Source organism: Typopeltis vanoorti, chromosome 10 (assembly GCF_054136105.1).
Source record: "Typopeltis vanoorti isolate ZY-2024b chromosome 10, IOZ_Tvanoo_1.0, whole genome shotgun sequence".
NCBI classification, from domain to species: domain Eukaryota; kingdom Metazoa; phylum Arthropoda; class Arachnida; order Uropygi; family Thelyphonidae; genus Typopeltis; species Typopeltis vanoorti.
Window position 1 is genome coordinate 64,402,919 of NC_143558.1, and position 13,369 is coordinate 64,416,287.

Here is a 13,369-nt window from a genome sequence, read left to right on the forward strand (position 1 = left end):
TATATATACGTGTGTGTAAGTTCCAATTCTACTATAATATTTAAGTTTAATTATTACAACAAACAAGAAAAATTATTCAAACTTACAGGTGTAATGCAATTGCTATCGAAGTGCTCCTCTTTTGTCTTTTCTGGAGGAAGATTAGCACCTTTAGATAGCAATTCACTACGAATTCTGCTTATTTCTTCAACTTTTTCAACAGTCTCCTTAGAAGCTCGAAATCTGCGAGATCGCTGTTGGTTCATTTTTGCACGAGGAGCCTGAAACATAAACTCACTAAAGTATTTTTGGTATAAAACTTATTCTATAAAATAGACAACTGTAACTATCACAAAACAAAAAATATATATACTAACATTTTTTTTTCCCATATCTGTTTATTTATCATTTAAGTCACTGCAGTTTAATCACTTGGACATTATATCAATTCCTATTTCTTAATATTGCACTCTTCTTAATTTGTGTATTTCTATAAAGTGACTATTCAAAAGCATTCAAGCACTAGGAAATACTTGCTGAATTATCAATCAACACTGTTGTTTTTGCTATACCAAACCATGAGTGATTTTCTTATAACAGTTTTACAACAGTGAGAGCCACCTGTTATATCTATAGCACACTGATAGCATAAGTGAAAAAGGATCCGGGCACTCAAGTCTTAGAGGATAAATACAGTTAACAATGTTATAACAATCCCCTAGTATAAACCCACTATCAAAGTCCCAACCAAAAGTTCATAGGCAAACAAAATGATGTACTAAAGTAAATTCACTACCAAACTATTCCTGTAGTTCATGTGGGTTTGCTATGGCAAGCCAAATGCATGATACTATTTCAAATAAAGAGTGTATGGGTTTCACACACACTAGGCAATGAAAATCATCTGATGCATACCTGCAATAGTAGGGGAGGGGGGGGGGGATACTAGGTATTATGATAGTCCAATACAACATTTCATATTAATTTTTATGGCTATTTAGCCTATTTTTCTTTAGGAATACCCTTTTTCATGATGTCATTAGCTTTTTTACAATTTCTTAGAGCATTATTGGTATTTTAAAGACAGATACATGAAGAATGTACGGAAGGAATAATTTTCGACATACCTTTGTAGGAGGTTCTTGGTTGTGTTCTTTTGGAGCAGCATCAGGCATATATCAATAAACATTTATATACCACTGCTGAAGTATGACAGAGAGGAAAGGGAGTGGGGGGGGGATGAATGATGAATCACTATTAAGGGTGGGAGTCAGGAGAGGGAAAATTTATCTAAACTTAAAATATTTATCTAAAATGAAATAATATCTACAATATTTCATATACTAGCAAGTATCCTATAACAACGGCTTCCCTAATTGTTCTATAATTTCACGATTTGGCTTTTGCTAATACAAAAATCGGATCTAGGGCAAAATGAGAGCAACATGCTCTAGATTTTGCTACTTCAAAACCTAGTTTGGATTACATATATTAACAACATTTTTGTTTATCTAGCCATACATGGTTGCCAAACTATAAACACATTTCTCAGCCAAAACAAACAACATGAACACATACAATTCAACACCGAAACTGGAAAGCAAAACTCGCTTCTTTATCTGGATACACTTGTCATGTCTTTCCTCAGGTAATCTATACTTCACTGCCTACCACAAGCCCATGCATACAGGCTGATATACATATGCATAGACACATAACTCTCACCACTACCTATTACAAAAATTTGGAGTGTTAACACTATTAAAAACAGACCTATAACAATTTGCTCTAATGAGCAATCTCTTAAGCAAGAATTATAAATTATTAGCAATATCTTTATAAACAATGGTTACAGTAAAAATACCATCAAGAAAATTCTTCCCAAAATTACACCTAAAAATGGAAATAATATAGATTACAGTAAAACCATAGCTATTCCATACATTATAGGGATATCAGATAAAATAAACAATGCTACTCCATTACAACCTTAATGCTACTTTTAAACCACCTATAAAATTAAAAAACATATTCAACTCCCTTCCCACTAAATCCAGTGCACCTGTAACTTACCTTATATTGGTGAAACAGGACATGCAATTTCAGTCCAGAAAAAAAAAGAACACAAATGATGCATCAAATTACCAACTTTGGTAAATTAGGCCTCTCTGATCATGCTCTTAACACCCTACACCAAACTGATTGAAAAGGAACCTGTTCCTTACATCTTACAAATTTAAGAAAACTTGCAAAAGTTTAATCGACCATCCTAATCTAAACAATCATGGTAGCCTAAAAATGAATATGGATGACACACATTCAATCCACATAACTTTTATTTCAAGTTCTCAAGCAAACTGCCGCTTTAGTACTCTAAGCAATAATTTCAACTCCTATTTCACACATTAGCCATCATTAAAAATGTTTTTTTATCTAATTTATTTGTGAATAATCTCTAGCCTTTTGTTTTAATTGATCTGTTAGTAATCTCCATCCAAAACAGGTAACAGGCTTCTAGTTTTGATGTAGTAGGCTCCATTCCCCCATCCCAGCAGAGATCAGGCCAGTAGCGTTAACAGTTGACCAAATTAGCGTGACTTTAGCTAAGTATGTGTATTGCAATATAGTTTGTCTGTTTTTTGTGTATATATATATATACATATATAGATGGGCGAATATCCGGGTGTGCTAGGTGTGTGTGGTGTTCATCCACGAAATATCAGTACAACCGATATTATATTTTTGCATTTATTCACGTTAAAGACACCCATAATTGTTTGCAGACTTTGCGTGATTCCTAAAATTAAACACAATTATTATTGTTCCTGGCAACTCCAAGGAGTCGACAGACTCATCAAGGGAGGCCCTAACATCATGTCAAGAACAACTATTCGACATTGACACAGTATCTATCATACCTTGCCTTGAACTCATTCACAGTCATAGCACCCACAACAGACTCTGGAAGCTTATTTCACTCATTCACTACTCTCCAAGTAAAAAACCTAGCTCTAACACCCTTGTCAACCATGCTCTTGCCCAGCTTCCATGCAGGGCCCCTAGTCCTCCCACCATCAGTCATATTTTCAAAAATATCTTCTGGATCAATCTTATAGAAACCCTTCAGTAATGTGAATGTCTCAATCATATCACCCCCTCCTTCGCCTATCGTCCAATCTCTGTAACCAACAAATCTTCAATCTATTCTCATAAGGTTCATTCCACAGACCTGCTATCATCTTGGTCACTCGTCTCTGGATCCTCTCCACTTCCTCCCCATCACGAAGAAACCCTGGTGCCCATAACTGGGCACAGTAGTCCAGATAGGGTCTTATCAAGGCTCGATATAGAGGAACAACAACTTGTTTGTCTCTGCATGTTAAAGTATTTTTCAGAAGCCAAGTGATTTGATGAGCTGATTTAGTCACTTTTGCAATGTGCCCAATAAACTTCAATTCCCTATCGACCAACACTCCCAAATCCCTGGCCTCATCAATCTCCTGGAGTACGGTTCCACCAATGCGATATACTGCTGCTATTCTTTTCACCCCAAAGTTCATAATAACCTTACACTTGCCACATTAAATTGACATCCATTTTTCCTAGCCCAGTCCTCAAAACTATCCAAATCATCCTGTAAAATTTTGACATCCTGTGCACTCACAATTGCTCTACCCAACTTTGCATCATCAGCAAAACAAGTGAACACTTCCTCTCAAATCCTTTCCTATATCACTGATGAACAAATTGAAAAGCAGTGGTCCAAGAACAGAGCCCTGCAGCACACCACTAGTCACAAACTGTCTTTTAGACTCCACTCCTGCATAAACCACTCTTTGGTATCTCTCCTTCAACCACCCTCCTATCCATCTCACCAACCCTATATCTATCCCCATCTGCTCCAGTTTACTGATTAGGGTTCCATGTGGTATCCTGTCAAAGGCCTTTGACAGGATACCACATGGAACCCTAGTAGTATCACTGTAAACCCATTACCCCTATCCAGTTCAGCCGTCACTGTGTTATAAAACGTGAGCAAGTTACTGAGGCATGATCTACCATTCACAAAACCATGTTGTCCCCCATACAATATCCCATTTTCATCTATCCAATCCTGTATTCTTTTCTTGACTAATTTCTCTAAGACCATGACAATGATTCCCGATATGCTAATCGGTTGGTAATTTACAACAGCAGTCTTGGAATCACCTTTATGCAGTGGAACTATTCCCCCCTCTTTCCACCCCCACCCTCGGGACTAACCTAGACCTGAGACTCAAATTAAACAAAATGGTCAAGGGTACTGACAATTTTTTAGCTGCTTCTCGTACGACACGAGCTGGTATACTATCCAATCCCACGGATGTATTGACATTGAGGTTATGCAATAGACTATTCACCTCCACTTCATTCACCACAATTCCCATATAAACTGTTTGTTCTTCCATTTCTGCAATGTCACCACCTGGATGATATACTCTTGCAAAGTGCTCACTCAGTAATTCTACTATATCAACTGATTCAGTTACCTCCCTACCATCGGCATTCTTTAAAATCAATCTGCCGTATACATTTTTTCTTTTACTTGCAACATATCGAAAAAACTGTTTGGGATTCTCTTTAGCCTGCATGGCTAATGTTCTTTCATAATCGCTTTTGCCTTTCTTACCACACTTGTTACCATTCTGGCCTGCGCTTTATACCATTCATGTGCCTGCCGGTCACCTTTCTCCTTAAATTCTCTCCACAGTTGTTTCTTTTTTTGCAGCTCAAGCTTAATGGTGTTATTCATCCATTTAATCCCTACTACTTGATTTATTATTCGGACTATAGGTATACAGTCAGCCATTGCTTCATACAAACACTTCTTAACTGCCTCCCATGCACTATCAACTTCTAGTCCTTGCAGTTGTACATGCCATGGCACTGAACCAATCAAACTCCTAAGCTTGTCATACTTTCCAGCCCGAAAATTCCAAATGTACCCTGTCTTAATTGAAAATTCCACACCATTAGCCACCTCCCAAGTCAAGACCCTATGATCACTCACACCAATTGGTGGCAGTGTGGTCATATTTGTTACAGCCAAATCCTCAGATGTAATTACTAGGTCAAGCACTGTCTGACCCCTAGTATTTTCCATCACATGCTGTCGCAGATAGTTATCCCTTAATAACCGCATAAAATCCAATTCCTTCCTCCCGTGTGTCCTCTCCTCACTCCAATCAATGTGACCATAGTTGAAATCTACCATAATAATTACCCTCCTTCCACTCACTTCTTCTATTTGCTTGTGCATACTGTCACCACCATCTTTTCCATCACCTGGTCTATAGCAGCACCCAATTGTATATTTAGTTCTGATAGCCACAATCTCACGCCAAATGGCCTCAAATGTGCTCTTTTCTCTATCCTGCAATTCAACTTCTTTTTTCCTTTGCTGTAGCTCATCAGCTATCATCAACAATACTCCTACCTCCCCCATTTTATTCTCCCTGTCATTCCTGAACACACTATACCCATCACATTCAATCCCACTAGCTACAGTCAGCCATGATTCACTAATACCAATAACCTGTGGTCTGGAAGTGCCAACCATGGCCAAAAACTCTTCCTTCTTGTTCCTAATACTCCTAGCATTAGTGTACATGAATTTAAGACCCCCCATTAGCCCCAACCCTACCTTGATGCCTTATATTAACTATCCCACTCTGATTTGTTGTCCTTATTCGCTCGGGCATATTATATTCATTTATACATTTAATTGCCTCCCTAAGGACTGTATATCTACCCCTCCCCTTAATAAATCTAGTTTCCCTGAATTTGCACATCCACTACATTCAGCAACACTTTCTCAAGTCTGCTTACACCGTAACCATTCAAATGCAAGCCATCCATCTTATATAGATCCTTTCGCCCATTGAACTCACTCCACACATCCACACCACTCGTCATACATAACCCACGCATAAAGTCATTCGCAATTACGGCCCTCCTTTTAAACATTTCACTGTCATACCGTGGCGAAAGACTAATCGTTCTAACTCTCTCACTCTTTTCTTTTGCTACCTCAAACAATTCATTCAGGTCGTCTATCATTTCCATTTTATCTCCTTTCAAATCATTCGTACCTGCCACAACAATCATTTCTTTCAACCTTTCCTTTTGCTCTCTAATAGACTCAGTTACATCCTTTATGGTCACACCAGGTTGGTACGATTTTGTCAAATCCTCTACTAACGAGTTCCCATACAGCACTCTATCCTTCATTTTGTTCATGTTCACACCCATACGCCCATTTTTCCTGTCATACTTTTTATTATTGGCTGGTTTATTCAGTCGACTTTTGCTCGTACGCTCTAGCTGCTGTTTTGACCTTTGTATCACACCATTCAACAACGCGATCTCAGTCATTGCATCTATCTCATCTTTTTTATTCTCTGTAAAACCATTAATACTATCATTCACACTCTCACAATTCTCTGGTACAACCTCGCCATTTCTTGTCATATCCCTATTTTCTTCATTCTGAAGTTTGACAAAAATATCACACTCACGATCCAAAATACACTTCAATTCCTCATTCTCCCTATATTTTCTACACACATTCACTCCTTTATTATCATCTAACCACACTCCAACTGCACTCCGCAAAGCGTACATTTCGCAGATAGTACACTGAATCATCTCCTTTACATTACCGTACTTGAAAGAAGATGGCGAACCATCATTACTGGCCACCATTTTCCTTCGTACTGGAGCCATACTTACTAGTAACGTATTTTATCAAATTATAAATTATAAACACGAAAAACACAAACAGACGCACTAAGATATGCAAGGCAAACGAAACTACGCAATATTAAAGTAAATTTATCAACGATAACTGAAAATAACGCTTATCTTATCAGGAGCTTTCACGAACACTACACACTACGAATCCCTCTAGCGGCGACTTCCCAACATAGATTATGTTATAAAACACTTTAGTACACTAACTACACTAATAAAACTACAATAATATACTAAAATTATACAATTAAATCTAACAAAATATTAATAAATCAATAAAAATCACAAATCTTTCAGGAGCTCTCCGACAGTACGTCCTTTCACCAGCTAGCCTCAACACCAGATCTATATACATCGACACAATATACGATCTCGACATAATATACTAATGTTTCATTGCCCTCTTCATAAGGATAATGAAGCATCAGTGCTTTATGAAGAGGCTTTTCGAAGCGTAAACATTGCATCACGTTCGCATTAATAGACTGGGTGTGTGCTTTCAAAATGCATACACCTTTGAAAAGATGTAAAGAGGACGCAGCTGGTGAAATTCTTGGAGTTCTAGTATTTTTAAACCACTGAGAAGGCGAGGCTCGGTGAGCTCACATTTAGAGCTCACCAGCACCTAGCGGCTGTGATTGGTTATAGTGGCAACCAATCCAACCGAACGTTGTCACTTATGAGTTGAGTGCTTTCTGTATCCGATGGCTGTATTACAAACATCTGTTATATGTTTTCTGGAACTGAAAATTTGAAAGTGAATGTTAGGAAAAAAAACCCAAATGCTTCTCTTGCTATGTAGTATAGCATCTGTTGAGGATGCAAAGATTTTAGCGGTATAGAGACATTTTTATTCTAGTCTTCAGAAACAACAGAGAGTAAAAAATATCTATTCCTGAATAAAAATGAATATTCTGTATTCAATATTATAAGGCATTGTTGATCTACAAAAAAATACCAGCATATGAGATTGATAAGATAGATGAACCGCTGATACTAAAAAAAAAAAAAAAAATGAATATAGGGTTCCCAAAAAGTGTGGATAATTCCGATAATGATCGGATGTTATGTATACCAAGTCTCAGTAAACAAAAGAAAATTCTTGGAAAATGTAGCGAAATATACACAAACCAGAGAAATACACATAACATGGCCATCAAATTTTACGAAATGATTGGCTGCTCCATCAAACCATATTTATTCCTGACATACTTTCTGTCTCCTCGTAAGTTTTTTTTTTTAATTATGCCATCATAAATTCACTTATTCATGTTTAGACTTTATAGGTTTGTGCTATTCGCTCAACCCAGCAACTTATAGGACACACATATCACAAATATTAATTATTAATAATTCGTTTAGAATTAATGAAGGTATTTCTACTCGCACTTATTCTTTCCTTTCATTTCCCATTCTAACGTGTTATAAATGATGGATCACATATTTTCATCTTTGAGTATTTCAAATATACCAACAACCAAATATAGCATTCTCCTTCATTGTTGTTTTCTAATAAATCCTAAAACAAACCAATTGTTCCCCCACTGCAAAAGTATTCAACGTTATCCTGCAATTAATTGCACTGGATCAATTAAGATGAACGTTGCTGTGCTATGTACTCTCAAAACTTTCATACATCGATAAAAATGCAATCATACAATCGTGTGCGTCCGTGCGGGGGGGACAGGGAACCCCCGGGATCGAGTAAAAAAAATTCCACAAATTATAATCGTAAAAGTGATTGAGACAAATAACCTTACACACTCGACCATGGGGTGCTTTTTCTGATTTAAAATTTTATTATGGGTTAGCCTTTTTTGGCCCATGGCAGGGTAGCCATAGAACACTTGTTCCTGTTTTTGGTTCATCCTTTTGATTTGTGAAAAAAATTTTCATTACTGTTGTGAACAGCAACCAGCGTTAGTTTGACCTTTACGTCTAGTGAATCACTGAGTGAAGTGTGAATTGTAAATTTATAGTGAAACAAATTTAAACAGAAAAATACATTTTTAAAAGGTAAGTGTATGTAATTTAATATGATTTTACTTATTAGTTTTAAGATTTTTTTGCTTTTAAACTGCAATAATTTGATTTAGGATTCTGGGAAGTTGGCCAATACTGGCCAGCATTTTCTTCGAGGAAAAGCCATCTCTAAAGCAACATTAAAACCTAGAACATGGCTCCACTATGTGGACAATATATTCCTTATTTGGGAGCATGGTGTAGAGCAGGATTTCTCAAACTGTTCCGTGGAAGGTGAATAGGTGTTCCGCGAGAAGTTCTGGAATTTGTCATTTTCGTTTTCTAAGCATTTTCATAAATAAATATTTTATAGTAGAAATATTCTGAGGAGAATAATATTCGTGAATATGTCAAAAAGCTCAGACCTAGAACGCCTAATAACATCTGTGTATCATTAATTTTCACACATTGAAACCTTTCAACATTTGAGAAAGGGAATACCTCTGTTTATGACGGGTCATAAAAATTGCCTGCAAACCCATTACAACAATGGGTGGCATATCCTCTGTTCTCAAAACTGAAGGAAATGACATCTATGTAGCAAATGTCAGTGACCAAGCGGCATATTTTTAAACAACATGGAAATATTCATCAATTATCGTTAATTTTCACACGTCAAAATCTTTCAACAATCGGGAAAAAGAATACCGCCATTTATGACTGATCATAAAAATTGCCTGCAAGCCGATTACAACAATGGGCGGCGTGTTCTCAAAACTGAATGAAATAACATCTGTGTTGCAAATGTCAGTGACCAATCAGCAAGGAAGTATAAAGAAAATTTTTCCACCGAAATTGAAGATCGTGGTAGTCTGTATCCGGTTCTCAAATCTATTAATGCTGAATAATTTCTTCGCAAGTTCATATTGCAGTGTGTAAGTGCTTGTTCTGAAACCGGAGTGCCGTGATTTTTTTAAAAGTAATAGGAATACATATTTAAATTCTAATACGAATAAGAGACAAGGCACCTTGTTTAATTTTGGTATTAAGAAATCTCTTATTGAAGGTGTTTGTGACGGAACAGATAGCGAGTCATCCACCTCAAGCCTAGAAATCTCTAGGATGTACAAAAGGAGGGGAAAACTACCAGCACATAGGAGAAAAAAGTCTGCATTCACTTGTAGGTACTTATAATATTATAAATATATTTGGTGATCAGAATAGGATATGTCAATGAAAATCAGCACAAATTAATTTAATGATGGTTTATTGACGCTTTAATTAAAGCTTCCTAAATCATTTAAACAACTTCCACCAAGACACAAAATTTACCGTCGAGATTATTAATCAATTATTAATTAATACATTGCAAAATAACCAAGGGGTTCCGTGAAAATTTCAGGATTTGTGAAGTGTTCCATCGTAGAAAAAGTTTGAGAAACCCTGGTGTAGAGAATCTTTGCATCTTCCTAAATCATTTAAACAACTTCCACCAAGAGATAAAATTTACCGTTGAGATTGAAGAAAATGGTTCCCTTTCATTTATAGACACGAAGCCTACTAAGATGTGTCATTCTTTAAGAATCTCAATCTTCAGGAAATCAACACACATGGATAGATACCTATCCGTGCATCACTATCCCACACAAAAGTTAGGAATCATTTCCACATTGGCTCACCGTGCTCGTTCAGTATTGTCTGATGAAGAACTAAAAAACGAACTAAAATATCTAGAAAGAACTTTCTTAAATAATGGATACCCTTCCAAAAACATTAAGAGGAAACTATACCAGTGCCCTCGAAACAACACAGAGATCCCTAACAACCCCAAGGGTTATATTTCTTTACCATACATCAGCTTGCTCCCCCGGAAACTAGGAAGAATTTTGAAAAAATTTAATATAAAACGTGTTTTTTGACTCTTCCAAAACTATGTCAGTTCTAAGCTACCCAAAACAAGCTTATAACCATCTTCAGTTCCCCGGTGTATATAAAATAATGTAATTGTGAGAAGCGATACTGAGAAGTCAAACCTCCTACAGCCAGAGGAACATCAGAGAGACATTTCATACAATAGAATCGGAGCAAGTGCACTCTCAAGTCACATCTTATTTTCAGTGAACACAAACAATAAAGGCAGCCACCCAAAACAAGCTCATAACCATCTTCAGTTCCCCGGTGTAAATAAAATAATATGTGATTGTGGGAAGCAATAGTATGGACAGACTGAGAAGTCAATCCTCCTACGGCCAGAGGAACATCAGAGAGACATTTCATACAATAGAATCGGAGCAAGTGCACTCTCAAGTCGCATCTTATTTTCAGTGAACACAAACGATGAAGGCCACCAACACAGTAGACTGGAACGCAACATCAAACATTTACAGTAAACCCTCAATTAATGCGTCATTTTTTTTCGATACCCAAATTTGATTAGTGCGCCTATATACATCTTAAAAATAAATGTTACAGATTTTAAACATTTTCTATCTATACATTTTTATGACTAACTATTTTAAAAAATCACTCACCAGAATGAAATAATTTAGTTACTGATTCAAAACATTTTCAGTTAATTTTAATGGCATGCTACACTACTTCCATGTACACTATGTTCCAAATTTTTACTGCCAAAGTTTATGTCATCTGCTATAGAACACCCACAGATCAGAGACCGTTCGACACGTCACAAAAAGGAGAATCCATTCCGATAATAGGGTAATCAATCTGTCTTCTGGGATGAGTTGTTTATTATTACACGTCAGAAAATTAACCTCTCTTTTATGATCATTGTAGTTTTTAAAGTCTTTTTTGCTGATAAGAGTTTTTGATAACTTATCACTTGTCATATTATATTTTTCAAGTTAATCATGTTTTGATTAATAAGCCAATGTAACAGAAAATCCAATCCTCACCATCTCGAGGTGCACCCTGCTGGGAATCTACCTGGATACTGAAAGAATGAGGATGGGCTGGCAATTTGGGATTTAGCCGACCAAATTGTATTCCTATTGGTTAACCAAAATACAAAATGATGGTACAACATGACAAAATTTCATGCCCCCTGGGGCATCGCCCGGTTAAACAAGGCCCCCGTTGTTTTCGACAGGGAACCAGGGCGAACAGCAAAAAGTCAGCTACTGGAACAAATATGAAAACACATCCCAACTCAACGTCACCAGAGTTAAAGATCGGCACTATCAACATAAGAAACCTGAATGGCAAAGAAATGGAGCTAGCAGAGGAATTAGATAAGTATCAGATCGACATAATAGGGGTGACAAACAAAAAAGACAAAAACTGGTGAGATCTTTCTCAGCAATAAATACAAAATGTTATATTCAGGCAATGACAATCAAGGAAAAGAAGGAGTAGCCATAGTATTCAACACAAAATATGAGGCTCATCTTCTTGAATGGCTGGCAGGCAGTGTCAAGTAGAGTGATTTGGGCAAATATCAGAATGGGGAACTGGACAATGCGACTTATTTGTGCCTATGGTCCCACTAAGGTAAAAGTGGAGGAATTTTTTTGGGCTCTAGAGAAAGCTACTGACACAATGAAAAAGGAAAAGTTGGTCCTTGTTCAGGATCTAAATAGCAGAGTAGGAAGTGATTGTCAGACACACAAAAATGTTTTGGGAAAATTTGGAGAAAAGAGCAAAGCTAATAATAATGGCAAATACCTGTTGGATTTCTGCTAAGGACATGCATGGACTGGTTATTACTAACACCATGTTCCAACATAAAAATGTGCACAAATTCACATGGAGAGAAGAGGCAAGGAATAAGAAAAGTCTCATTGACTATGCTATTGTTGATAGTGATATCTTCTCCCTGGTGCAGGACACCAGAGTGTACAGAGGATTTGAAATTGGAAGTGATCACTATTTAGTCTTGAGCAGGATAAAATTGAATTTCATATTGAAAAGAATGACATGTAAGAAAGTTTTAAAGCGAATAAAAGTTGAGCAGCTCTCATATGTGAGCAATAGACTAAAGTACACAAAGATTATTGAAGAAAAAAATGAAGAGTTTGAGAACAGGAACCAAACCTTGGAGATTCAGTGATAAGCCTTGAAGAAAACCCTGATTGAGTCAGCTAGAGAGAGGCATGTGGTGAAGTTGTCTGCAAGGATACAAAAAATTAGAACTCCATGGCGGACACAAGAAGTTAAAGAGGCAGTGAAGGAAAAGAAGAAAGCATAACAAAAGTTCCTGGGAAATAAGTCAGCTTGTGCTCTTAGAGAATACAGAGACAAATGTAAGAAAGCTAAACAATGTGTAAAACTAGCTAAACAAAAGTCATGGGAGGACTTTGGCAAGAATATAGAAAATAAATATCAAGAAGCTGGCAAAATATTCTGGAGGTTGCCGAAGAAGATTAGGAATGGAGGAAAGAGTGCCGTAAAAGGAGTTAGAGATGATAAAGGTGACATGAAAATGGGAGAAAAAGATATCCTTGAAGTATGGAGTAATTACTTTTGAAAATTTGCTAAATGAAACAAGCAGTGATGACAGCACAGTGATAAAAAACACTGACCAGGCATGCAGTCAGGAATACATATCCATACTTGAAGTAGAAAAAGCCATCAAAGGCTTGAAATGTGGAAAAGCAGCAGGAGTAGATGATATTCG

The 13,369-nt window shown here is 36.8% G+C and overlaps 1 protein-coding gene across 1 annotated transcript in view; it reads right to left on the bottom strand.

The window, feature by feature from the left end:
- The window catches only part of Rat1 (5'-3' exoribonuclease 2 Rat1), a 365,027-nt gene that overhangs the window by 286,269 nt on the left and 65,389 nt on the right, over positions 1-13,369 (bottom strand). The window contains exon 5 of the mRNA XM_090399598.1: positions 87-260. Coding sequence (XP_090255724.1) covers positions 87-260 — 174 coding nt within the window. The remainder of the gene's footprint in view (positions 1-86; positions 261-13,369) is intronic.